Raw genomic sequence first — 26671 nt, forward strand, 5'->3', positions numbered from 1 at the left:
TGATTCATTTTTTATTTTGTCACAATTTTCAGGTTGGATTTGTTGTGTGACAGACATGTAAAGATCATACATAACGTCACATTTTTCCAGAGAAAATGATGTAGGTGTATTTCGCTCATGGACATCACAAGATATCAATCACTCTATCTATGTAATACCCGCAAAGGAGATCACTCTGTAATATGCAAACAACTGAAATAGATGAATCTCATTCATTTTTCATCAAATGAAAATCACAAGGGTTAAATGGATTAATTAAACCATTGAAGTAGAATGTAAACACAAGATGAATGTTGAATCTGACACACCACAATATTATTGCATTAAAGTATCAAAAATGAAAATCAACTAGGTTCTGATCTGCGATTCACATTTAGCAGTATTATACATGTACGAGGATGTTGGGGCTTTTTGGGTGGGGTAATATTAAGGAGCTGTATCTAACTGCTAGTAAGTCCTCACTCAGTAATATGGCCCCACCTCATTTCCAAATTTTAACAATCTATTATTAATTTCACTGAAGTTCCTGGAGAAATGCTGATTTATGGCCAGTTCAGATATAGATTATCTCCCTTGCAATATGAAGCATTCCAATGGCTATATACATAGAGAGTCATGCTGCATTATACAAGTCATATTTGTTGAAGTTCTGAAAATGAGAGAAAGTTTTAGATAGATCAAGATTTTGCAGTCATTCAATATCAAAATATATCAACACAATCCTTTCAGAGGGGCGGTTGCTTGTCAAGAGATCACTTCCTGTGATATGTTGCAAGGTAGACAGAAATATCTTCATTAAGTTGTACTTCAAGATCGCCTAGATACAATAATTCTTTTTTAACGGAACAACTCAGTGTAGAGGATAATTCTGTTATATAACCACAAAGCAAAACATGACATAATACTAGTTACTGTTCTACATTCCTAATGAAAAATAAGACAAGAAACACTGAAAAATTCCAAGGTCGTTAAAGAATTTCAATGCCTCCAAGACTGAATTGTCCCTTTAACAGAGAAATTACAAACTTCAAGGAAAGAAGAATGATAAAGGAAGGCTCCATGCTAAAAGAGATAGTGACAATGTTAGTTACCCTTCCAAGTAGGCAAACTATTTCTCTCATATGTGTGAGATCGTTTGAGTTTCTTATGATTGAATTCCTCGATGGACTTCCTGAATTCTTTCTCTTTCTTCTCAGCCTGGATCACTGAGCAAACAAGCATAGACATCTGTACACTGACTGATTGGGGAATGCAACCTGTCCTTACATAATATAGAGTTATCTCCCCTTGTCAGCTATATCATATATAGTTATCTCCCCTTCAAAAAGCGATATATAAAATATAGTTATTTCCCATATTTAGCAAGTATCCATAATTTCTTTTTGAAATTAATGAATGAACAATCGGGAAATTTATTCTTAAAGAAAGTAGACCTATATAAGTTTCTCTTACTCTCCTCAAAATGCTAAAACTGTAGCATTTAAGTTAGATGTAGGGAAATAACTAAAAAAGCAATATGCATGAAAATGCATAATATCGCATGCATCATGCATGCCAGGAATACAAGTCAGGCCTTAAAGCAGTTCTGATAACCCTGCACCAAAATTTCGAATATTTTATGTAAAGTTTTTCAATGCATTTTCATGCATCAGCAGGAAGCATAAGAAAGCTAGGGAAATAACTCTAATCTTACACCATTTTAGTTAAATGGTATCACAAAAATGTAGAAACAAAATTTATGACTTTTTTTTTCTATTTTCTTCTTCTTCATATTTTATATCAGAATATTAGTGCAATGAGAATGAGTTGCCATGGATATAAAACATTCCACAGGAACCGGATTTCGTCAGGTCATCAATTAACATCCGTACTCAGGAAACCTTCTTCCTGTTGTTCTGGCTGAAGTAGGTAGATAACTCTGCCACAGTCCACTTATAAATCGCCACATCAAATACATTACTCTAATACACATAACGTGTCACTAAAATCTTAGGAGCAAGCGATATTCCTTGTGACAACCAATGCTTATCTGTTATATCCTGTTTTGTTATTGATACACTAATGACGCCATCATATACAAAGCCCTATAGTCCATTTCTCAAATTGTAACCCTCTTGGTTAAGTATCAAGCTTAACCTACAGTAAAATATGGTAAATTGTACTATATGATAGACTGTAAGATATCATGTCCTCACACCTTTGTATGCAATCTGAACTGGATGAAACAGACTTGGGTAACACTAAGTACCTTATCGCCACCCCAACTCCACTTATTATCATCATGTCATTTCAAATGTATTATGAAATCACTGATTCAATAACGATTGGGCAGCAGGCTAGGCCCATTTTATAGCCAGACATTAACATCACTGAGCATAGCATAAATTGATTAGACTAGCCACCAAACCCCGAGTGTTATTTTCAATACTAGATTATCTCCCACTAGTTTAAAACATGTGCCAGACTCAAAAATTATCAAACCACATTTTAATGATGATTTTGAAATTCCAGAGACTGGAGGCAAGTCTTTACTAATATTTAGCTTTGATATTGACTGGAAGTCATGTCATTTTGTGTTTATTTCCATGCACTTTTGCATATTCTGTCTTTACGTATTAGACAGTTATCTCCCTTCCAGAGAGGTTTTGATAGTTATATCATTATTTTGTGAGTAAAACTCATGCATTTTTCAGGAAAAAAAGGACGTTATCCATACCTACCAAAAAGGGCAGATAACTCTTTAATGTGCAAAGACGGTATATCTTTCAACACCAACATTCTCCAAACCTTCAAATGTACCCTTCTCCTGATATATTTTATGAAACATTCAGTAGTGTCATGAATGCTTATAGGACAGCCAAAATCACATTAAAGATGTATCAATAATGAAATACAATATTTGAGAAAAGATTGACGTAATATATCAGGAATTACTTTGAAATGTTAAACAAGAATAAGCCTCTTTGTTTAAAAGTAAAATGTCCCAAACCTTCACTGCTTGGTATCGAAATATAGCAGTTCAAGGTGTGGTCCATCTACTATAGGTTAGATAATTGAACCTATTTAAAACATCCACAATAATTTATTTAAGACACATGAAGACATCAGACATTATCTTTGGTACCAAGACGTACCTTCCACGTCGGGAAGAACAATTTTTTCTTCCGTGTTGGATTGTTTCAGACTCTCGCGGGAAAAGCTCTTAATTTCTGTCTTAAGTCCTGCGTCCTTTTTCTCTTCTGCAATTTCTGTGAGAATTTAAAATCAATAAAGATATCAATCACTAACACCCTGGAAATAAATACTTCTTATTTTTGGATATAAATACTTTTTATTTTGTGTCACATGATATGAAACATGTCACATGATATGAAACAAAGTCTTGAAAATTTTGATGTTGAATATTTTGAAATTAAGAGAGCAAACCAATATCAAAACATTTTAGTTGTTTCTGCTCACACGTTTATTTTCTTTCAAAATTACTGATTTACATCATAATAGCTTTGTGTTATGTGGGCTTAGAAAAGACATATTCCTACAGGGGTTCTGTTGTAATATAACATATACATATGTACTACTTTGAACTCTTCACAAAACACCAACCTTTGGCCCCTGGCAGGCTAGCTTGCTTCTCTACAGTATCCGCATGCTTCAGACCAGACTTGTCAAATTCTGTCACAGATTTCCTAAACGTCTGCTCCTTCTTCTCCTCCATGATGGCTGAAATAACAAAATATCAAGATACATTCACATAACTTTACCTCCATGAATTAAAAGTTTTCATTTATAATGATATGAATACCCATTACATTTTTGTGATGTTAAAACTTTTGAAAGAAAGTTGAATGTCCATTTGGATGTTAGTATCGATTTCTGTAACACTGGATAACAAATCTATGTATTCTTTTATCACCTTAATATATTCTATATCTGCATACAACAGAGTTATTTGCCCTTGTTGGTAAGTATTGATTGTGACGTCATGTGTTTCCACTCACAAAATAATGACGTCACAATTGATACCTACCCAAAAGGAAGGTAAATCTATAATATGAATAGACGGAATACGTACCATCTTGGTCGGGGAGTGGGTTCTTCTCAGCCGTCTCTGTGTGTTTTAGCTGGGAGGGATCAAATTTTTTGACATTGTGTACCAATTTAGCCTCGACGACGGGGCTGTTCTCGCATGGCGTCACATGCTTCAGTCCTCCTTTGTTGAAGTTTTCTACATTTTGTCTAAGTTCAACCTCAGTCTTTTCTTGTTGAATGGCTACAAGTGAGAAATACAGCTTAGTTAAAACTCCTTAAGAAATCGCAGACCAGAAATCTTCATTCCATGTTTTCTGCTTAATTCATAATGAAGATATAATGCTCTTTTTTTCATTTCCAAAATCCATTGATTTTCGTAACCATGTTCAGTTCTGTTGTCACTTCAGTGTAACAAGCCACCTATAATCAAGTTGTGATTGCCATATAATACATGCAATCACATCCCTAATATGCATTTTAATACAAGATACCAAAACGACATGGGTAAATTATGATTAACCGTTGATTAGTCCCACTTTCCAGTAATTTTGATGTCACAAAAATCACATCAAGAGAAGAAGACACATAAAATTAAACATGATACAATATGCAATATAGCAGAAAGCAGCATTACCCGAATTTTTTTTTCTGAGTTTAATGCTAAAGCTAATGGTAAAAAGGTTGCATTACAATATAGGGGTTTAGAGTACAATTTACCGTCGATAGTCCCACCATCTCATGATTATGATGTCACATGAGTTTTGTGACGTCATAATCACCGGAAGGTGGGACTAATGGTTATGGAAGCCAACATAACATTTATTCAAAGAGCAATGTCGATCCTTAATTTCAATGTATATATATAAGATATCTTGATTGTGATATAAGATATCTCATGCAGTATATGAGATATCTCATATAATATATAAAATATCTTATATATTGAAATCTCGTTGCTGTATAAGATATCTTATATAGGAACGAGATTTCAACAAAGGCCCAGCAATGAAGTCTCCCTACCCGGAAGTCATATAGAGCTGTACAGTAAACCAATACTCGTTCAGCCAGGCTCTTGTTGACTTCGCATGCTACGCCAGTATCAAGCGTTTGGTTGAACAAGACAAAAGTATGCATGTATAGATATGTATCATTAAAGTCAATATACTCGCCATGTCCGAACTGACAACTAGAATAATGGGAATAAACTGCTTCTGCATTTTCAATACATCGTTGAATGCAACCAAACAGCGCTTGATTCTCCCTTTCAGTGCCATTTCTGTCATTGCGAACCATTTCAAGATGTGCTCCGAAGTGCTCCGAATGATGCTCGAGGAAGAAATTAGTTTCTGGCTTTAAATGCTATGAAATCTCATTCTATATAAGATATCTTATACAGCAACAAGATTTCAATTATATAAGATATCTTATATGTTTTATAATTCAATTAAATACAGGATAGACCTTGCTCCTTCAATAATTGTTAAATTGGCTTGCCATAAATCGGGATTAAATTGTGCTTTACCTATGTCGTATCGGGATCTGGAAACCTCTGTATTGAAGATACAGTCAATGACCTTAAGGATTGTCATGAACTTTCATAAGTCAGTCTTACTGGTCTAAAGTGTTTTAGATTCAGACTGTAGCCACCAAACAACTTCCATTTCTAGGTAAAAATGTTCTATCTATTGAAAATTCATGCAAATATATTAAAAGGGAAGTGGGGTGTGCATTTGCTGTCTGACCAAATCATGCAATTGGATGTTAAGAAACATTCTCAAATCTATGGTAAGCTGTTGATGAAAAAACAAAATTCAAGTTGAGCTGGAATCCAGATTGTATATCGACATTAACCAGGTCTACACACATTAGTACTAACCCGTCAAGTCAGGGAGGGGATTTTTTTCTGCAATATTGGATTTCTTTAGACTGTTTCGATCAAACTTCTGCAAATTCTCTCTATGTTCGGTTTCGGTCCTCTCCTGGTTTATGGCTGGGGATAACAAAAAAATCAACATGCAAATATTGCGTAAAGTTACATAAAGCTTTTATAAGCCTGGGACGACCAAGCAGTGTCTAGCATGATGTGACAGGATGTGTCTTACTTGTACGAAGATACAAGCACTATGATCAAATAAAAAGTGTCACCCATGCTCCTTCTACATTTGCCTCTATTTTATAAAGGTTTGGCTGATTGATGTTGATTGTTTGCTGAAGTAGACATTTGTGATGCTCAATGTTTTGTACTATGTTTATAATTATTGTGTTTGAAAATATGCTGATAAAGAACAGTTACTCCATTACGCTAAAGCTGTTTAATTTTGCAGAATATTTTACCAGCAAAAACAACTGGCTACACAGTATATTTTATCTTACTATAACTTCATCACATCAAAATTCATTTACTTCAGCAATGCATGGCATTGGGAACTAGCAAGAAAGCAAATGGGATTTGAGATGATTTTTCTTCTATCTGTGCAACTCACTAGGCAGTGGCATTTTCCAGGATATGCAACTTGACAATGGGTGGCACACACTAAGAATAACTCAATACCTAGTTGTATATCACACAGAAAGTTGGAAACTATTGCCAAAGATCAATGGCCTGTGACAGGTGTAACAATAGGTAACATATATAATGTGCCTGATATCACGATATCTGTATGCAGAGTTCATTAGACACATTTGTTAGTACTATATATTGACTAAATATTACCGAGATATTGAGAGAATAAGATACATATCTCCAGAGAGAGGTTACAGAATAGTACATAGACTTGTGAGGTGCAAGAAAGATTTATCTATGTAGTTTGTCACAGTATAGACTTTCTCATACAGAAACTATATTAAGGGTAGATAACTCTGTAGGATGGAAATTGTTATTATCTAAGCTCTCAGCTCTCTTTTCTTGCTCATTGTAAGATACTATACTAGGGTAGATAACTCTATATAAGATTTTTTTTAATTGTTATTATTTTATAAGATATTGACTCAGCTTTCTCGAACAGTATAAGACTTCACAAAGGCAGAAAACTCTGCATAAGGGATTTTTTCTGCTGAATATGGAAGCCAGAAAAAATAGGGAGTTTGGACTTATTGGAAGAAACAATAAAACTGAAAAAATATAAATTCAGAATTTTAGATTTTGAATTCTTTTGCACACTTCCATGACTTTTAGACCTTTGAGCACACATTGCTACATACTAGAGACGTCGGGTAGGGTGGACTTCTCGTTGAGGAGGGTCTGTTTGAGGTCTGTTCTTGGGAAGCCAGAGATGCTGACCAGGTGGATGTGGCGAGCCTTCTCCTCCTTTAACACTATAGCAACATGCAGGATATAATAATATGTACAAGCCCCTATGCAGCATTTAGAATATCAATATATACACAAGCCTCTGTGCAGATAGAAAGACATACATATATAGATATATATATACAATGGATTTGAAAGGATTTTCAAATATTAAGCCTACAAACAATTATTGGTAATCAGTAAATATCCATATTCTTTTGATAATTGCAGTGGATATATTTTTTCAAATTCAAATGTGAAATGAAATGTTTCTCTATGAAGGTCATTTTCAATTGAAGAACTCCATAAGAAACATGAACTGACCATGGCATAACATTTGATGTAAAAGATAGTTTTCAAGAATATGACAAGTAAAATTGATTTGAAAATTACAAATCCATTGTCTGATTATTAAGACTATACATTACCAAAAATGTATAATTTTAACATTAAGAGTACTCTTACATTTTACCAACACCTGTTAAAATTATATTTTTCTAAACATACATTTACGAATAGCAAATCCATGCTTTCACATTCAAATGAGCAGGTTTTTTTTTCTTTCTCACAAATCCATCACCAAACAGAATTTTGAATTCTAAGAATTTTTATATTTCCATAAATACCCCTCAATAAGCCCATTAGAGTGTTGACAAAGTGTTTGACCTGGAGACTTATTTAAAGGGTATACATGGTAAATATCAATCTAATTAAAAAAACGACATGCAATTAGATTTAGCATGCATATGATTTTTATCTTCTTTTAAAACTGTTTTTGAATTTACACCTATAAATTCAAATTTTTAATAGGTTTCCCATTCTAACTACAATTCAAAACATTTTCCTTCTTCATTAAAAAGTTATGTTACGAAGATTACCTTTGCATTGTTTAATGGAAGTCACTATCATAACATTGATCACAGTATCTTAAATTAGGCAAAATAATCATCTCTTGGCTTAGTCTAATTATGATGATTGATTATAAAACCACTATATAATGTTTTTAAGTGAAACAGATTTATTTTCTATCTAGAAACTTATCTAAGTAAGATATCACAGATATAAGATTTGTTCTTAAATTATTTTTGTTTAGGGGAGATAACTTTAAATTATATAAACTTATTCCCTTAATCAAATCAAAATTAAATTTTGTAATTCATTACATTATGTAATCAAGTTCAGAAGATTAATTACTTCTACTGTATTAATTACAGCACAAGATTAAATCAAACCCAAGTGAAATTCGCTGCAGGATTGTTTCCCAATTGGTTGAGAAACAGCTTGAACTATGCTGTTGAGGTAATATTTTGAGGGTAACATCCTTATTTAAGAGTTGCTTATTTACAATCTACATGACTCTTACTATTGCCAATTATTTTTATTACATGAACTACAGTCACTGTTCACAATGTATCTTATCCTTATGACTTTGCTGTTTTGATAGGTAGTCGTCCGCTATTACAATAATTAATTTCCACACGCAATTATATTTCTCATACACTATTTCGCAGGTAAGTTAAAACCACGAAAATAAATCGTCAAGAAAAATAAATTGTGAGACATAAGTAAAGGAAAACATAAAAACTTGAAATTGTAAAATTAAGTTGCTGAGCACAGTAAATAGTAATATAACACAATGTAGTAAAGACAAAAACAAATTTTGATATGATTAAGGTATATTTTAGGGATAAGATATGAATATACATATTGGATATGAAGATAATGCTATTCCTTGTATTGTACAGTCTCTAGGTAGATATACACAGCAGGCAGACTCACTCAGACTGTCCGGTAGAATGATTCTCTCCCTTGTTTTTGTAGGCGAGAGCTGACCAGCGTCGAAGCTCTCCACGGTTGTCAGGAATTCTCGGTGACTTTTCTCTACCTTTACATCTAATCGTGTAACGTAATTAGCTCGCATTAATTAGTTGACATAATTAGCGTGCATAAACAGTAACATTTTCACCTGAAATGAAAAGCTTATCAAGATGGATGAAGGCAGTGCTAGCATACTCAAAGCATAGGGATGGGAAGACATGCAAAGCTTAACTACGTGCTTCATTCTTCTATAATTGGGACAACTTAAAAATTCTTTATCATTTCCAAGAAGAAATAAGTTTTCTAGCTCTACTGGCCAAAACTTTGGTGGAAATAAAATAGTCTAACTAACATAACATCTCCTGATCAGTAAAATGAATGACAAGGTAAAATCTTCAAATTGGGAAGATGAACGTTAAATTTTCGCTGAATATTTCCAAAGAGTGGTAGTGCATAGTGCATAAATAGTCAATTTATTAATTACGTGATAGAAGGGGATTTCATTCCGGAACAAGGTGTATACAACCGAGGCACCAATAAACACAGACCAACACCATAAACAGTTTATCTACAAGGCTAGCCAGAACCCTGTACCTGTAATTACAAAACTTCGTATTGAGCATCGAGTAATATAATCTTACATGGGTCTGTGAAGTGGACAGGGATTTCTCAACCCGAGTGAAAGAATTTGGCTTGTCAACCCGAGGCTTGCCAGGGTTGATGGCCAAAATCTTTCACGAGGGTTGAGATATCCCCGTCCACTTGAAAGACCCATGTTTGATTCTTTTTTTCTTATACTTAGTAGAAAAAATGATGAAATTCCTGTTTGTTTCCAGCTGTTTCGTTGCGCCATTATGCAAAAATGGCGTTATGCGTCAAAATTTATGACGTAATCTACAATTCACGATGCGGTTACGCCACATGTATTGATGACATAACGTAATTGTCTAGTGCGTGTGAGCTGTCTTACACCCCCCCCTGTGTAAGACAGAGTTATCTTTTCCCTAGCAACCATATCCTTGTGAACTATGGGAGAATATCATGTCTATTATGCATCATATCTATTTTTTCATCATTTCCAATTTTCAGTCCAGTTTGTCCAGTTTTTATATCAGGAACAATTAACAATATCCATATTGCTATAGATAATACCGCAAATCCCATTATTTTATTTGCTAGCTTGACAAAACATGACTGTTTTTCAACTAAATTTGACAATGTCTAAATGTTCAAATTTTTCATATGTCTAAACTTTGGTTTGGTTTCCTAGGTTTAACATCCTATTAACACCCAGGGTCATTTAAGGACATATAAACTATAAATAATAGGATTGCTCAAAGCAATTTACAACAGCATATTATGAAAAGATTTTAAAACCTTGCTGCAAGTGTATATTGGCATGAAACATGCCTTTCCAATTATATAATCCAACACAGGTGGCAGGCAACTGATTAACTAAAGGGAGACCACCCATCATTATCTATAGATAACATCGAGGCCTAGCTGTAAATGTTGTCAGAATTTATCACATTTATTTTTCCAGATATAAATAGGCAGATATTACCTGGTATCATAAAATTTTTATAACTGTTATAATGATTGTTGTTAAAACTTTTTTATTGACAAAGTCTTTCATCTTTTGGACTGGGCCACCAATTCTCAAAAAACTTTCAAATTACCTGAACTTTAGATAACCTTCAAAGAGCCGAAATATCCCTCAATATTTTAATTTCAAACACATCAGTTTAAATAATGTCAAGATTTTGATCTTTGTCCCATCTTAAAGCAGACACAATGAACATGATGACTAAAAAACCCTGACAATCTTAACTTGATTTAAATATTTGTACTTTAGCACAAAACCTATTTCCCTTCACATCTACACTGTGTAAACCTAGTCCAACACTGCTCTTTTGACCGATTACTCTGCTGTCTGTAAGACACAAACTATTCTTTTTAACCAACTTTTAAAATGTCTGACTTCCTGTCGAAACCACAAACATTTCCCCTGTAGATCTGACTAGCCCTGCAGATAAACGAGACATACGATAAACTGTGGACATATGGTGCAAAAACAGTTCAATATCAACACAAGGCCTTTTCATAATTAGAAATAAATAAAACTGGTGCTGTTACCATGACAACTAATGTCCTTGAGCCGTGTAACATGAGCTTGGTGATTACTCTGTCACATGAATGTACATGCATCGCTGTACTTTGTCACAAGAGAACTAAAATTCTTTTACATTAAACACTAAGCTTCATATTACTTATATGCTAAAAATATTACGACTTTTTTTTTATCATAATACTTTCTCAAATGAATTCACATACATCAATGATTTTAGTGCACCTATATGTAAAGTAGCTTTCATAATTCCATACTGCTCTCTATCAGTTTCAGTAGATTCAGTAGGGTCAGTATAGTTACGGTATCAGTACATTTATACAACTTAAATATATTCACCAAGTCAGTATATTTACAGTAAGTATACTAAAGCAGTATAAACTGTATACAGTGTCAGTACATTATTTACAGCTACAGCTTGTTGAAAGTCTTGGTTTATCTATAGTGTCTCATCTTATTCCCTGTAAACAATACATCAGTGTAGCTTTCATATATCCTATTACCAAGACTTGTACCTGCAGAATAATATTAAAACTCATAGACCCCTGAAAGTTACTAATGGACTGGTCTAGTCTTTGATTGAGAAGGTTCTAAACGTGTTTATAGGGGTAAATTTAAAAAAAAAAAAAAAGTGTTGTACATACCAGGAAGAGAGCTTCCCAAATCTTTCTAATGTTACACTGAGTTCATTAACTTTTTAAAGTTAACAATCAGGAAGAAATGATAATATCTTAGATTACCTGAACTTAAAGTACCCATAGATGATATGTATGGAGTGTAATCTAATTATAATTTCAGAGTAAGGTTATATCATCCGAGTCTGATTCTTGTTAACTTATAACTATGGCCATTGAACTGTGACCCTAGGATTTGACCTCTCACCTTCTTTGCTAGGAAGGACATTCTTTTCTGTAACCTCTACATGTTTTTGTAGTTTGGGACCTTTGCTGATTTCTCCTAAGATCTGCTGGGCTGGGTTTGCTGTTGTGGCTGCCATGATTTATCTAAAAAACACAAAAACATAAATCGTGTAATTTTCATATAAAGTTCCACAATTCTCTATGTTTTCTACAAACAATGATGAATGATTTAAACATGTATCATTTTTGTGAATCAAACCATGATTTTTTGGTCTGGTTTTAATTTTCTCAACATCCATACAGCTTTGGAGGTTCTTAATAGAGTATTCTCCCCTGTAAAAGTTCCGTTGGTTACAGGTAGTAGACCTTTCATGACCTCCTATGACCTCTAGATCTGGTGACCTTTGACAGAGGTGAATCTCTCACTGATTAACATCCTACTGTTATGTACATGTATATGTACTTTATATATAACACAGTCTGGATGTTCCTGATAGGTCAACCTTGGTCCTGTAGGCTTTAAGTAGATACCATAAAATGAAAACAACTTTCTATCAAGATAAAATATTGTTTTAGGAGGATATACTTACAGTTTACACACAGCAAGAAAAATAAATCAGAATTTGACACCTCTCATATAACTGTCAGGGATTGGTTCAGACAAAATGTAGTGTGTAGTTAAGAATATAAAGCTTAATACAGCAGACAGAAAATACCAAGCGATGACCTTGGCCTTGGAAAAACCATCAGTGTAAATAACAACTAGTGTATTAATATGTTACAGAATGTTGTCAACACTAAAATCATTAAAAGGTTTACTACTCCAACTATCCCGTACTCCACCAGTGGACAATTTACATTTTAACTTGAAATGTCTGAAGATTCTCCCTGCTAAATATATCAGATTTGGACGAACATCCATGTACTCTCCTCTCAATTTCACTACAGGAGCATAAAAACATATTACCTTGCAAAAGATGTACACTTAAATTGATCAATAACCGTCACATTTTCTTCAACATGAAAAACTACCCTACCCTTACCCCAGCTGAGATACAGGACAAACTGTACAGGTTTTTTTTAAAACCTGAGACTTCAAAAGGACATTCTCCGGTATATATTACACTGTCACATGTCACGTCACCACCCAGATTCCTCATTTCACAGTCCAATGGTTCTATTTCTACCAACACTTCTTCCTGGATCTACCAGCTGGATACCAATGGAACGAGGAACCAGAAGAGTTAAGATAATCCCTGTACATCACATCACATTATCTTAGCTTACACAACACAACAACAACTAATTAAAGTCTATTAGGACTTTCCAGAGTTTTGCCAAACCTGAGGTTCCTTATACATACCATATTCAACCCAATAGGCACCGCTCACCTTGTTGAGGCTTCAATTTTAATTGAATAAATAATGACCAAAACTATCAAAAACTGTATAGGTTTGCGAAAATTTGGTCTTATTTAGCACATTTTTTCATTTTTTCAGTTTTTTAAATGCCTTGGGCACTTATTGGGTCAATTACAGTACATGTTTATAAATTCATCACAACTTAAAACATTTATAGTCAAACAAATTCTCTAGACAAATACAGATGATTCTTATGCCTGTTACATTTGACATTGCCTTTTACAAATGATACATTGCCATCATGAACACAAAAGTTTGCTTATACCATTAGCCAATTATGAGGAAAATTACATCAAATTAAGACATTAATTAATGAAAATGAAAAATTTACCAAGCTATGACTCAACCTGCTGTTCTCAAGTCCTGATGTATGTTATTCACTAGCTAGTACATAAATCTGATTTATATCAAACAGAAAAAAAAACAATGACTGATTGTTCAGCCGTCACCTTCCCGATCACCATAATGTGAGCAGCTAAAACATTTATCAGATGCTGATCAATGTATAAAGTCCCGAGGCTGTTTACCTGTTATACCAAATATGACCCTCACATCGTCCTCGTGTAACTGTTGTTTACAGGCGATACACCAACAGCTGGCTAACTAAGGCCACACACAATAATTTATAATGTTTCCAGAGTTTATATAATCTAATATGCAGTTTCAAGAGAATGACGGAATTTACTTCAGTAAGACAACTATCTTGGGGTCTCCAATGACTACATTGTACCTGTGTATAAAGACCATTACTTCTCTGGGTGGTCGTAATAAACATGTGGTTATAAAACAGAGGTGGTTACTAATTAAATTTAATATTATTTGCACTACCGTGAGTTTTACTAAACAACAAGAAAACAAGTTAAGCTATCAAAAAGGGCTTGGGGATGAAAATAATTACCCTGCAGCAAGGACCTGAAGAGCTTTTCAAAACATCCAAGAAATATTTATATGCAGCTAGCAGAAAAGTCAGTGTGAATCACACATTCATGTATGCATCCATCCAAGCATCATGTGTAAATATATCTGTCAACACTAGGTACATCTATGTATATTAACCCTTGGTATTGTGGCTATGTATACAAACTTTTATCATATATCATAATTTTTGAAAAGCAGATCTAAATGCAATTTTTTGAATTCGAATATTGATGCTTTAACTGGTAAGGTTGCTGGAAATATAAAACTAGTCTCGCTCTGTCGACTTTTCCATCACCATGCTGTGAGACAGTACTAAGATAACACCTATATGCTGTGAAAATGCTCCCTTCTACATTTGACAGTAGCAGTCACTGATAATATTTGTAAGAAATCTATTTTGAAACCAAATGCTATTTTTAACTGTTTGGTCAGTTGTCTGCTAGACAGGTGTCCCTCCAATCATGTGACTAATCTGCAGATGTCCATCTGACACCTGTCCTATTACTCATTCATCTTTATATTGGACACATGTAGGTCAGCTCAGACCGTAAACTAGACTTACTCAAGTCCTGAAAACATATCAGACCATAACCTCGACTTACTCAAATCCTTAAAACATCTCAGACCATATCTCAGGCCATAACATAGACTTACTCAAGTCCTTAAAACATTTCAGACCATAACATAGACTTACTCAAGTCCTTAAAACATCTCAGACCATAACATAGACTTACTCAAGTCCTTAAAACATCTCAGACCATAATCTAGACTTACTCAAATCCTTAAAACATCTCAGACCATAACCTAGACTTACTCAAGTCCTTAAAACATCTCAGACCATAACCTAGACTTACTCAAGTCCTTAAAACATCTCAGACCATAACATAGACTTACTCAAGTCCTTAAAACATCTCAGACCATAACCTAGACTTATTCAAGTCCTTAAAACATCTGGGACTTGAATAAGTCTAGGTTATGGTCTGAGATGTTTTAAGGTTTGGCCCTGCAGGTAGGGCGTTAGAATTGTGCCTGCTGCCCCTATTGCATGATCGTAAAAGGCGACTAAATTTAGGATCTTATCTTTTCTCTTCTTCCTAATTGACTTTATCTTTCCTAATGCCTACCTTGGCACCACCTCACTTTTGGCCTTGAGTTGAGCGTTCGCCCCTGTGAGGAAGGCTCTGGGTTCTGTCCCCTGGCCGAGACACACCAAAGTCTATAAAAGTGGTAGTTTCTGCTCCTGCTTAGCGTTCAGCACACAGGGAGTGGGACGACTGGTTCGCCCGTTGTCAGTATAATGTGACCGGGTAAGGTGTATTGCTTGGTGTCTTCGGCGGCATGCTTCAGTGATATAGCACTATAAAAAGGGCAACAGTTCCATTATACAAGAAGACACAACACGAACATACCGCAGTCTCCCAGTACACTCACCTCGCACAACATACACGCAACATACCGCATACATGGGAGGCCGTCCTTACATGACCATAGCTGTTAATAGGACGTTAATAAATCAAACAAACAAACCTTAAAACATCAGACCATACCAGACTTACTCAAATCCTTAAAACATCTCAGACCTAGACTTACTCAAATCCTTAAAACATCTCAGACCATAACCTAGACTTACTCAAGTCCTTAAAACATCTCAGACCATGTCTCCGGCAAAATGTGAGTGTCTGCATTAACTAATTTTCTCTAAAAGTTCACACTGAGAAACACTAAGTCATTAAAAATATTTCAAAATTCTTATATTTCAAATGGAGTCTTTTTGAATTTTTACACTTCAAATTTGAAATAAAAAGTTATTAGTCTTTCTATATATTGGAGTTAATGAGACAGGAACCTTAAAGTCCAGATCATGGCCAAACCAGTCAGATCTACTTGTCACTCACTCATTAGACAAGCATAAGGCCATCACTTTATTACTAAAAGTAAGAGCGCATGAGCCATCACTTCAATACTAAAGGTCAGAGGTCGTGAGTCATCATTTCATTACTAAAGGTCAGAGGTCGTGAGCCATCACTTCATTACTAAAGGTCAGAGGTCGTGAGTCATCATTTCATCCCTGAAGGACAGAGGTACATGAGCAATGAACTTCAGCATGTCCACTTCCCGTGTGGTTATATGAGCACAATCTCCCTCTATAGGTTTATGATGAGGATAAGGATTACAGCCTATAGTAGGATGAATGTTTATAATGTCACCCAGAACACATCCAGTATCACAATTATAAACCTCATTATAAGTCAACAGGTCTTTTGGCCTATAACTACTGGCTCAGCAATCCAAACCTTTATCAACCTCAAGGTCTCATCATAGAACAGGCAATTTATTCATCATCAACTCTTTCAACAAGTAGCCAATAACTGGTCTTTTAACCACAGAGACTAAAATAGAGACTGACTTTGTATTGTCTAAAAGTTAGTCCAGACTATGCATGGTACCTAATGAAGGCCACTGGTTGAAACTGAAGCCAGGTCCCGATTTCTTGGAACTAACTAAAGTCAAAAAAAGTTTCCATATAAGTTACATAGAAAAAAACACCTTAAGTTTTGACTTGCATATGCACTTTCGTTTCGAGAAATTTCAATAGACGAGTTAAATTCACTGATGATGCCAATTCAACACTTGAACTTTCGCTAAGCATCTGAATAAGTATGTTAAAAAGCATTTAATGTATAAACACACATTGTATAGCAATGATTTTGACCTTTTGAACGATTCGTCCATAAACAATTTAACTTGAAGTGTTTGTCACTGTATATATTAAAAGCCTCAAGGAAGTGCTATGGAAGTTATCTAAGGATAGATTCATCATGAGAAAGATATACAAATAGTAAGTTTGGCATTTTACCAACTCGTAAACATTTCTTTATCAGTAATATGTATTCTGTATATGTAAACAACAAATCAACATGATGAGAAACTCTCCATGTTTACATCGAGTGACCAGACACGAGACAGTATGTGTGAGACCAGATACCGGTATTTACTATAGATTTAAAAGACTAATCCATTAGTTATGTGGTCATGATAGGCATGGTTGATTCTGTATCTTTTCACTGATCATTTTTTACATTAACCTGAAAATTGTTGTCAGCACACACAAAATGGAAGACATTTTGGCCCCCACTGGAAGTAAATCTTCCAACCTGCGCCACTGACCTAATTCTCTGTCAAATGTACTATGTGTTTGAAGAAAACTTCCCCTAGCATGATGCTAGACAACAAATATTTATATTTACTAATGGTATGGGTTCACTGGTGTGTTTCGGTAGCTTGAGGGGAATAGCACAGAGAGGGCTAAATACTGACCTAATAATTGCAGTATGTGCAGATACATGGGGTAATGGTCTAGGTAGAAATAACATGTCTAGTAGTTAACAGGGTCATTTGAGCCATTGCAGCCAGACAGAGCATTATAATTACTTAATGTGAATGTAAGTCAAAGCACTATATATGTACAATTTCAACAAGCATCCTAAAACTTTAATAGAATAATTTGTTTTGAGCACTCATATGAATGTGAACATGTTAAATTTTGTAACCACAGTAATGTCTGTAATTAAATGTATTTACCACAGTAATGTAAAGTGCATGACATTTCAAAATATTTTACTTATAGTGCAAGTTATCATGATGAAGGAGATGACCTAGGGGAAGTTTAGTTATTGTCTCTAACAATGCATTGTACACCTGATGGTAACCCCGGCATAACCTATTGTATAGGGTTAAAACTATCACTGTGAAGGGATATAAACATTACAATATATCATAGTATTATATACAATTATAGCATTTTTATGAGGTCGATGCATGTTTTATTGACCAAAGAAAAGTTATCGACCGAGGACGTAGTCAGAGGTTGATAATTTTTCTTTGGTCACTAAATACATATTGCATTATTAACAGGGTCATTTGAGCCATTGCAGCCAGACAGAGCATTATAATTACTTAATGTGAATGTAAGTCAAAGCACTATATATGTACAATTTCAACAAGCATCCTAAAACTTTAATAGCATAATTTGCTTTGAGCACTCATATGAATGTGAACATGTTAAATTTTGTAACCACAGTAATGTCTGTAATTATATGTATTTACCACAGTAATGTAAAGTGCATGACATTTCAAAATATTTTACTTATAGTGCAAGTTATCATGATGAAGGAGATGACCTAGGGGAAGTTTAGTTATTGTCTCTAACAATAGTCGTACACCTGATGGTAACCCATAACCTATTGTATAGGGTTAAAATTATCACTGTGAAGGGATATAAACATTACAATATATCATAGTATTATATACAATTATAGCATTTTGATGAGGTCGATGCATGTTTTTATTGACCAAAGAAAAGTTATCGACCGAGGACGTAGTCAGAGGTTAATAATTTTTCTTTGGTCACTAAAAACATACATTGACCTAATTCAAAATGCTACAATTGTTTTATTATTTGAATTGGTTTTTCTTTACAAGCAATAAATAAAAAGACATATATCAATCTAGTGTATACATCTGCATTTGTATTTCCAAATACATTTTATATATTACCAGAAATTGAATGGGTAAATATCAAAATGATCATACCAATGATACGAGGATTAAGATACAGTTTTCTTATTAATCCTGATTTCCAGATACATGTACAGTAGAAGATAGCGAATGCATCCTCATACTGCAGTTTTCATAGTTCTCAATGTCCGATTGACGACGTGTATACATTGTAGCTTATATTACTGTCTTAATAAAAGCACCGCCCTTACGTGTATCATAATTATATCTTTGTTTTTGTAGCTCCGACGTTGTTTAAAATGTTTCATTTCTCATCAAAACTACCGGCAGAGAGGCAAAACCATCTGTCTATCATTCACTGTGTTTGACGAAAATGTGTTACCAACAAAATCGGCATCTTAGAAACGCTTAATTTATCAACGTTATAATACATGTCGCATTCAAGCGCTTAAATGACTTCAACACTTTGATGCACTGAATCGGGAAATCCCTATCTATTTATAGACAGATCAGTCAATCAACCTTTTTCAATCAATTTTTATCAGTCAATCATTGTTTTAAAGGGGGTACCGACGTCCAATGAGATTGGCGGAAAAACCAAGAAAAAGAATAATACTTATTATAGCCTTCAATATATATGTACCGTTATTTATAGAACATGTGTCTATAAAGTCTAGACAGTTTAAAGTCCCAATGGACACAAAGAAGCATTTCAAAATTTATTGAACAAACCATGTTATCTATATAATTAATATGTTTAAAATCTGTAAGCATGCAGGTGTCCAATTTATACGAAAATTGTTTACAAACTGAAATTTCAAAAGAACACAATTTCCTGGGTAGATATACACTCACCCTTGGTTAAACAAAATGAATTCAGATTGAACTGCACGACATGGGAGAAAAAGGCATGTTATGAAAGACTTAAGCTTGTGTACACTTTACATTGATCAATGTTTGGAAAAGTTTAGTGCAAGAAATGGTTTCTTTAAGACAGTTTACACTGCATACAATCTCTGTTCTCTATTAGAGAGGGCTTTTATGTATGCTATAGTAAGAAGCTGTTGTCTATGTTAGAAAGTTTTATCACGTGCCATGAGGAATTCACAGCAATATTCATCTTTATAAAAGATAAAATTCTTATACACTGCTTAAAGTACTGAAAATGAACCAAATATTCAAAATATATTTGGAAATTGATGAATTTCAGCATATTGGTTCCCAAGGTATTTTTTAATACAAAGTGTTGACACAATAAACATCTGTAAGTGTGAAAACGAACGTTCATATTGACACCAGCAAATAAACAATTCCGTAGTCACCAGGTGAGTCTGAATTACAGACTTCTATAGGGATGATATTAATAGAAGATGAATGTACACAGAAAATGTAACTTGACACTTCCATGCATATAATATAAAGGTCAAACGATAACACCTGAGAAAGAAACAATCTCTATAGTCTGCATGCATATGTATATCCAATCTTTGTTTACCATAACATATAAATACTGAAGGTCAAGGTCATAGAAATTGGCCAGCTTGTCTAACCACTGTAAATAGACTTAACCAAGTTTAACTCTATAAGTGTACATTAATTAACTGTCATAAATAAGCCCAGTCAATAACAGTGATGTAATACTGGTCGTCATAACCTAGATTACTGGGCAAATTACATTACATCAAAATCTTGTATGACATCGTTTCAGCATTTATAATTACAGAACCTGACATTGAATGATGAGAATGAAAGCGAGACTTCTTCTGACAACACTGACAAATCTTGTCGTAGTGTAAATTGGCTTAGAATCACCTACAAAACATTACTTTGTTTAAATGATTCAATTAATTTTTAATTGGCACAGATCGTGATGATTTCCTTTAATTTCCCATAAATTATCTGAAAAGAGCCCTTGTATATTCTCCACACCATGGTGTAATACCAAGGTGAGAGATACATGTCAGTAGAGAGCTGGTGTAGGCGAGACAGATAATACTGGAGGTAAACAAGACGCATCACTTCCTACCTAGACAGAATACCAACACCTATACAGTATCTGAATCATCCCTTTCTTATCTCATGGGATTAGAATTCTCAGGTAACACCAGGACAGTTTACACTTGAGATCCCCGCTATAACACCAAACTTACAGATACAGTACATCACTGCACCTAAATTCCACTCATTATAATCAGGTGAAGATTCCTTTAATTCTTTTTTTACATTTGTTACAAGCTTGTGGAACAACACTTTGAGTCAATTGTAGTCTACAATGTTTTGAACGGGGCTTCCAAATAACATCTGGATGGTTGACGTTAAAACTAGAGAGATGTCTCTTTTAAAAACTGAAGCATGCTTCTACATACATATGTGATCATGGAAATCTTATATCTTAACTGCAAGCATTGTTATTTTTTGCCAAATTTTTTTAAATATGCATTCAAGGTATCAAAAAATACCTTTTTCTACAGTTTTGGTGTTTTTTTTTTTGATAAACCATGCATTATATTTATTTGAAAACTGTAATCCACGACCCCAACCTGATAAAATATTAGCAATACATACAAATAAATGTACATCACATTGAAAATGCCATGTTTAAATGATACACAGACCATCACCAGTGTCTTTTTTTTGACTTGTGTAACTATACACTAAGAGAGATATTGTAACAAGACTTTTTGGTACACAATGAACCATTCATGGGCCAGTCTGACCAAACAATAGCCACCACATGAAAGATCTAGTCCAACCCTCTCCTGTCTGGCCAGGAAGTGTCCCACAACATATCTACACGGACACCTTCCTCACAAAGAACTCTATTTAACATGTACAGCAGTACAATCTTACCATCAGATTACTCCAAAATAACCAGACAGTACAAAGAACAAACTACTCCTGTGTTACAGGATCTAACTGTCTTAAGTATCACTTATATCAATACACGAAAAGCTTTCTTGACAGCTTTCATCTATTATTAGAAGTGGTAACCTTGACCTTTGAATACTTTAAATTAGCAGACATTATGAACTATGTCTGGTCCTGTTTCCTATTTTGTCTGTCCTAAACTCCTAAGTTTTTTTAAGCAAAGACTGAACACAGCTTGCATACTTGTAATCAGTGTGTATTTTAGGAGACTGAGGTATATTTGTGTTGTGTCTCCTTGTGATAGTGTGTTTTAGGAGACTGAGATATATTTGTGTTGTCTCCTTGTGATAGTGTGTTTAAGGAGATTGAAGTATATTTGTGTTGTGTCTCCTTGTGATAATGTGTTTTAGGAGACTGAGGTATATTTGTGTTGTGTCTCCTTGTGACAGTGTGTTTTAGGAGACTGGGGTATATTTGTGTTGTGTCTCCTTGTGACAGTGTGTTTTAGGTGACTGGGGTATATTTGTGTTGTGTCTCCTTGTGACAGTGTGTTTTAGGAGACTGGGGTATATTTGTGTTGTGTCTCCTTGTGACAGTGTGTTTTAGGAGACTGGGGTATATTTGTGTTGTGTCTCCTTGTGACAGTGTGTTTTAGGAGACTGGGGTATGTTTGTGTTGTGTCTCCTTGTGACAGTATGTTTTAGGAGACTGAGGTATATTTGTGTTGTGTCTCCTTGTGACAGTGTGTTTTAGGAGACTGGGGTATATTTGTGTTGTGTCTCCTTGTGACAGTGTGTTTTAGGAGACTGGGGTATATTTGTGTTGTGTCTCCTTGTGATGAGTGTGTTTTAGGAGACTGGGGTATATTTGTGTTGTGTCTCCTTGTGACAGTGTGTTTTAGGAGACTGGGGTATATTTGTGTTGTGTCTCCTTGTGACAGTGTGTTTTAGGAGACTGGGGTATATTTGTGTTGTGTCTCCTTGTGATGATGTGTTTTAGGAGACTGGGGTATATTTGTGTTGTGTCTCCTTGTGACAGTGTGTTTTAGGAGACTGGGGTATATTTGTGTTGTGTCTCCTTGTGACAGTGTGTTTTAGGAGACTGGGGTATATTTGTGTTGTGTCTCCTTGTGACAGTGTGTTTTAGGAGACTGGGGTATATTTGTGTTGTGTCTACTTGTGACAATGTGTTTTAGGTGACTGGGGTATATTTGTGTTGTGTCTCCTTGTGACAGTGTGTTTTAGGAGACTGGGGTATATTTGCGTTGTGTCTCCTTGTGATGATGTGTTTTAGGAGACTGGGGTATTTGTGTTGTGTCTCCTTGTGACAGTGTGTTTTAGGAGACTGGGGTATATTTGTGTGTGTCTCCTTGTGACAGTGTGTGTTTTAGGAGACTGAAGTATATTTGTGTTGTGTCTCCTTGTGATGATGTGTTTTAGGAGACTGGGGTATATTTGTGTTGTGTCTCCTTGTGATGATGTGTTTTAGGAGACTGGGGTATATTTGTGTTGTGTCTCCTTGTGACAGTGTGTTTTAGGTGACTGGGGTATATTTGTGTTGTGTCTCCTTGTGACAGTGTGTTTTAGGAGACTGGGGTATATTTGTGTTGTGTCTCCTTGTGACAGTGTGTTTTAGGAGACTGAGGTATATTTGTGTTGTCTCCTTGTGATGATGTGTTTTAGGAGACTGGGGTATATTTGTGTTGTGTCTCCTTGTGACAGTGTGTTTTAGGAGACTGGGGTATATTTGTGTTGTGTCTCCTTGTGACAGTGGATCTCTTGCCTACTTTATAGTAAATCTCAATGATTCTGATAAAGATAACAGAGACCGACATAACAACAAGCAAAAAGTCATACCACACCCCATATGCTGCACAGTAGCTGCCACTCTATAGGCTGTTGTTAGTTTTGGCCAAGGGACAAAATCCAGAACTGTACGGTCAACTCATTTGGCCAAAAACCAAGGAATCAACTTTGCTACATATAGCTAGGTGTACACTCTTATAAAAGTTTTAACACTAGATAATAATTAAGTTTATATGAAAAAAGATAATTTCATCTCGGACAAAAATCATTTTACAATAAAAATTTATGAAAGCATGAATGATTCTTCTACTGTTTTTCACATTTTAAGTTCTGCTTTTGCTATCACATACTGTGACACAAGGTCAAGTTTTTATGTTTTATGGTTAGGAATTCAAATGATTTAAGTGCAGGGTAAACACCTCCAATCTTAGAGAGGCGTCACCCTACAAATGATAAATTAAGTGTATGAGTTGGGCAGGTAAAAATGTAGACATCTTGTAGCTTCACCTAGATACCAAAATATTTTCTATCACAAAAATTCATGGTCAAGTGTAATAGTCTATTGTGAGCCAGGGCAGACAATACCCGGAATCTTCATCTAAAGTGTTTGCAAGCACTACTGAAAATGGAACCTTAAAAGAATATCTCACTTTGTAACCAGAAAATATCTTCAAAGAAATAAACAAATCGTCTTTTCTGTAAATTAAAATCTAAATTTTCATATTCTGATTTGACTTTTGTCAGTAAAAGGTTTCAACTCCAGGAACAATGGCCCTGCATTAGTCAGTGATTTTCTATATATAGTAACAGTTAAGGTGATATCAAGTCAGACATTGTCATTTGTGACTCCTGTGTATTACCTTTATTAGAGACATCCAAAGAAAGAAGCTATAGGACAAATATAGATATCACAGCAAATTCACAAAAGAACCGTAAGAAATCTTAATAGTTTAAGGCGAAGAATATCTAATTTGCCAATATCTATTTTCAGACCTCCACCTGAAAGGAGGATCAAAATCCCAGTGATATTTATTGAGATAAAATTGGTATGATTTAATTATTGATGAGATATTGGAAAATGATAGTATTGATAGAATGACTCAATTCAATCCTAATATTCAATCCTAATATACATCACTATGAAATTTTCCCATAGATATTCCAAATATTTCAATCTCGGAGTGAAAGGATGAAAATAGGATTAAAATCCTTAAGATTCTGTATCTATACATCAATGTTAGTATGTATTAAGGTTTTAAAGTTGGAAAAGTTTCAAGTTTACAGAGAGATGATCCAAGTTATAAGAGTAAAACTGTCATATAGACAGATCGGCTGTACCGACAGTTTATATGTGTACACATGTATACACCGTAATGGATGAAAAGCAATTGAAGTTTTTAATAAAATAATTCTCCTGTCTATTTTTAGCACATTGCGACTGTTCATATGCATTAGATCATACAGATGTGTAATAATTCTATTTAGCATTAATATACGACTCGGATCACAGTATAAACATTAAATATACATATACACTATCATACATTTAAACAAGGTTAGATAAAATATAATCAACAAAATGACAAACATAGTTAAAACCTTTGTAAACAAATCATCACTTTTGATACATACAAACTTGGCAAGATCAGCTAGAGAGCCTTCTGGTAGAAGTCTGGATCCTTAAAAGTTTTATCCAATAAGGCACAATCTTCTCAGTCCAAGATAGTCCTCTTCACGCTTTCCAGAAATTAGAATTTAAATTCTAAAATATCCAGTAATAGCGTTTTCCGGTTGATCTGCTGTGCGCGTCCTACAGCGGTATACTGAGCACTGCTACAGCTAAGTCTAGTGTAGTACACAGCTTATGACAACAACAGGAAATGGGTCATCGATAGCAGCTTTATTTCCAGGTGTATCATTAGTACGGGAGGTCTCCTCCGGGTATTGACAGTCAGGATAAGGCTTTCATCCCCCACCAGGTACCTGTGGAAAAGGACACCTCGTTACAGGTGTGTTACAGGGGTACAGGTAAAACCCTTTCTCTACACCTCTACCCAGACAGACACTCCCCAACGTCTGGAATACACAACAGGCATCTTTGTTGGAGGATAACGAAAAATTAATAAAGAAATTGATTGTTTGCATCCCTCAATTAATCTAACTGCAGAATAAACAAATATTTTGATAATGGTTATCAAATAATCTACAGATACAAAAATCTACAAGGATGTAACACAACATAGTCACCATGCTATTTCTTCACAGAAAATAATGTGTCAAGACCTTTTTAAACAATGCATGGAAACTTACAATCTTACCAACAAAATTGAACTAATGAAATACACTACATAAAAGCGACACTTAAAGATTTGATTGATATTGTTTGTATGTCACTTAATTCCGTAGAGTGTTGAGGAAGGCTAGGGGGTTGGGTGCTTACAGGGGAGATAACTTGCAGGGAAATAACTTAGGGAGGAGATAACTAATAGGGAAGATAATTACAGGGAGGTAACTTATAGGGGAGATAGCTTATCAAAACTATTACAATATACATCAAAAGCGTCAATATCATTCAAATCCTTCCTAAATAGACTAAAAAGTATCAAAACATATCTATTGTCAAGGTTTCGATGAGACAATTTCATATTTTAGGCAACTAGAAAATGGGTAAAGGAATGCTGCTCTAACTGCCTGCAGACCCTGATAAACAGTGGCTAGTATTGTTTGTGGTAAACATGATTTTTTTATCTTTACGAGGAAGAAAACATTTCCCTAGTCTGACAATGATACAAACAGGGAACAAAAGGTTATATGTTTCTACGTAGACACACTGATAATGTATAGACCAATGGGTAAAACCAAGTATTGTTGTAATGTACACATGGGCCAATGTTTGTTATTCAGAATGCCAGGAGGGAAATATTTGTTAGGTCAAACACGTTTTTTTTCGTTATTTCATTTTTGCTTTTTGTGAGGGTTTTAAAATTTCTGTCATTATGCCAATATGCATAGGTCAA

The 26671-nt window shown here is 34.6% G+C and overlaps 1 protein-coding gene across 16 annotated transcripts in view; it reads right to left on the reverse strand.

Moving 5' to 3' along the window:
* Positions 1-26671, reverse strand: part of LOC138327731 (microtubule-associated protein futsch-like) — a 45354-nt gene that overhangs the window by 3500 nt on the left and 15183 nt on the right. The window contains exons 2-10 of one of the 16 annotated variants that reach the window (XM_069274052.1): positions 25287-25637; positions 12147-12268; positions 9098-9211; positions 7231-7344; positions 5906-6019; positions 4073-4270; positions 3604-3720; positions 3135-3248; positions 1092-1205 (exon numbers count right to left, since the gene is read on the reverse strand). In XM_069274052.1, the coding sequence (XP_069130153.1) occupies positions 1092-1205; positions 3135-3248; positions 3604-3720; positions 4073-4270; positions 5906-6019; positions 7231-7344; positions 9098-9211; positions 12147-12261 (1000 nt within the window). In that variant the 5' untranslated portion in view covers positions 12262-12268; positions 25287-25637. Of the gene's footprint in view, positions 1-1091; positions 1206-3134; positions 3249-3603; positions 3721-4072; positions 4271-5905; positions 6020-7230; positions 7345-9097; positions 9212-12146; positions 12269-12587; positions 12670-12714; positions 12854-13876; positions 14004-25286; positions 25638-26671 lie in introns of those variants that run through there. The other 15 variants (XM_069274054.1, XM_069274053.1, XM_069274055.1 and 12 more) reach the window with 15 other exon arrangements.

The sequence above is a fragment of the Argopecten irradians genome, chromosome 7 (genome assembly GCF_041381155.1).
Source record: "Argopecten irradians isolate NY chromosome 7, Ai_NY, whole genome shotgun sequence".
Lineage (NCBI taxonomy): Eukaryota > Metazoa > Mollusca > Bivalvia > Pectinida > Pectinidae > Argopecten > Argopecten irradians.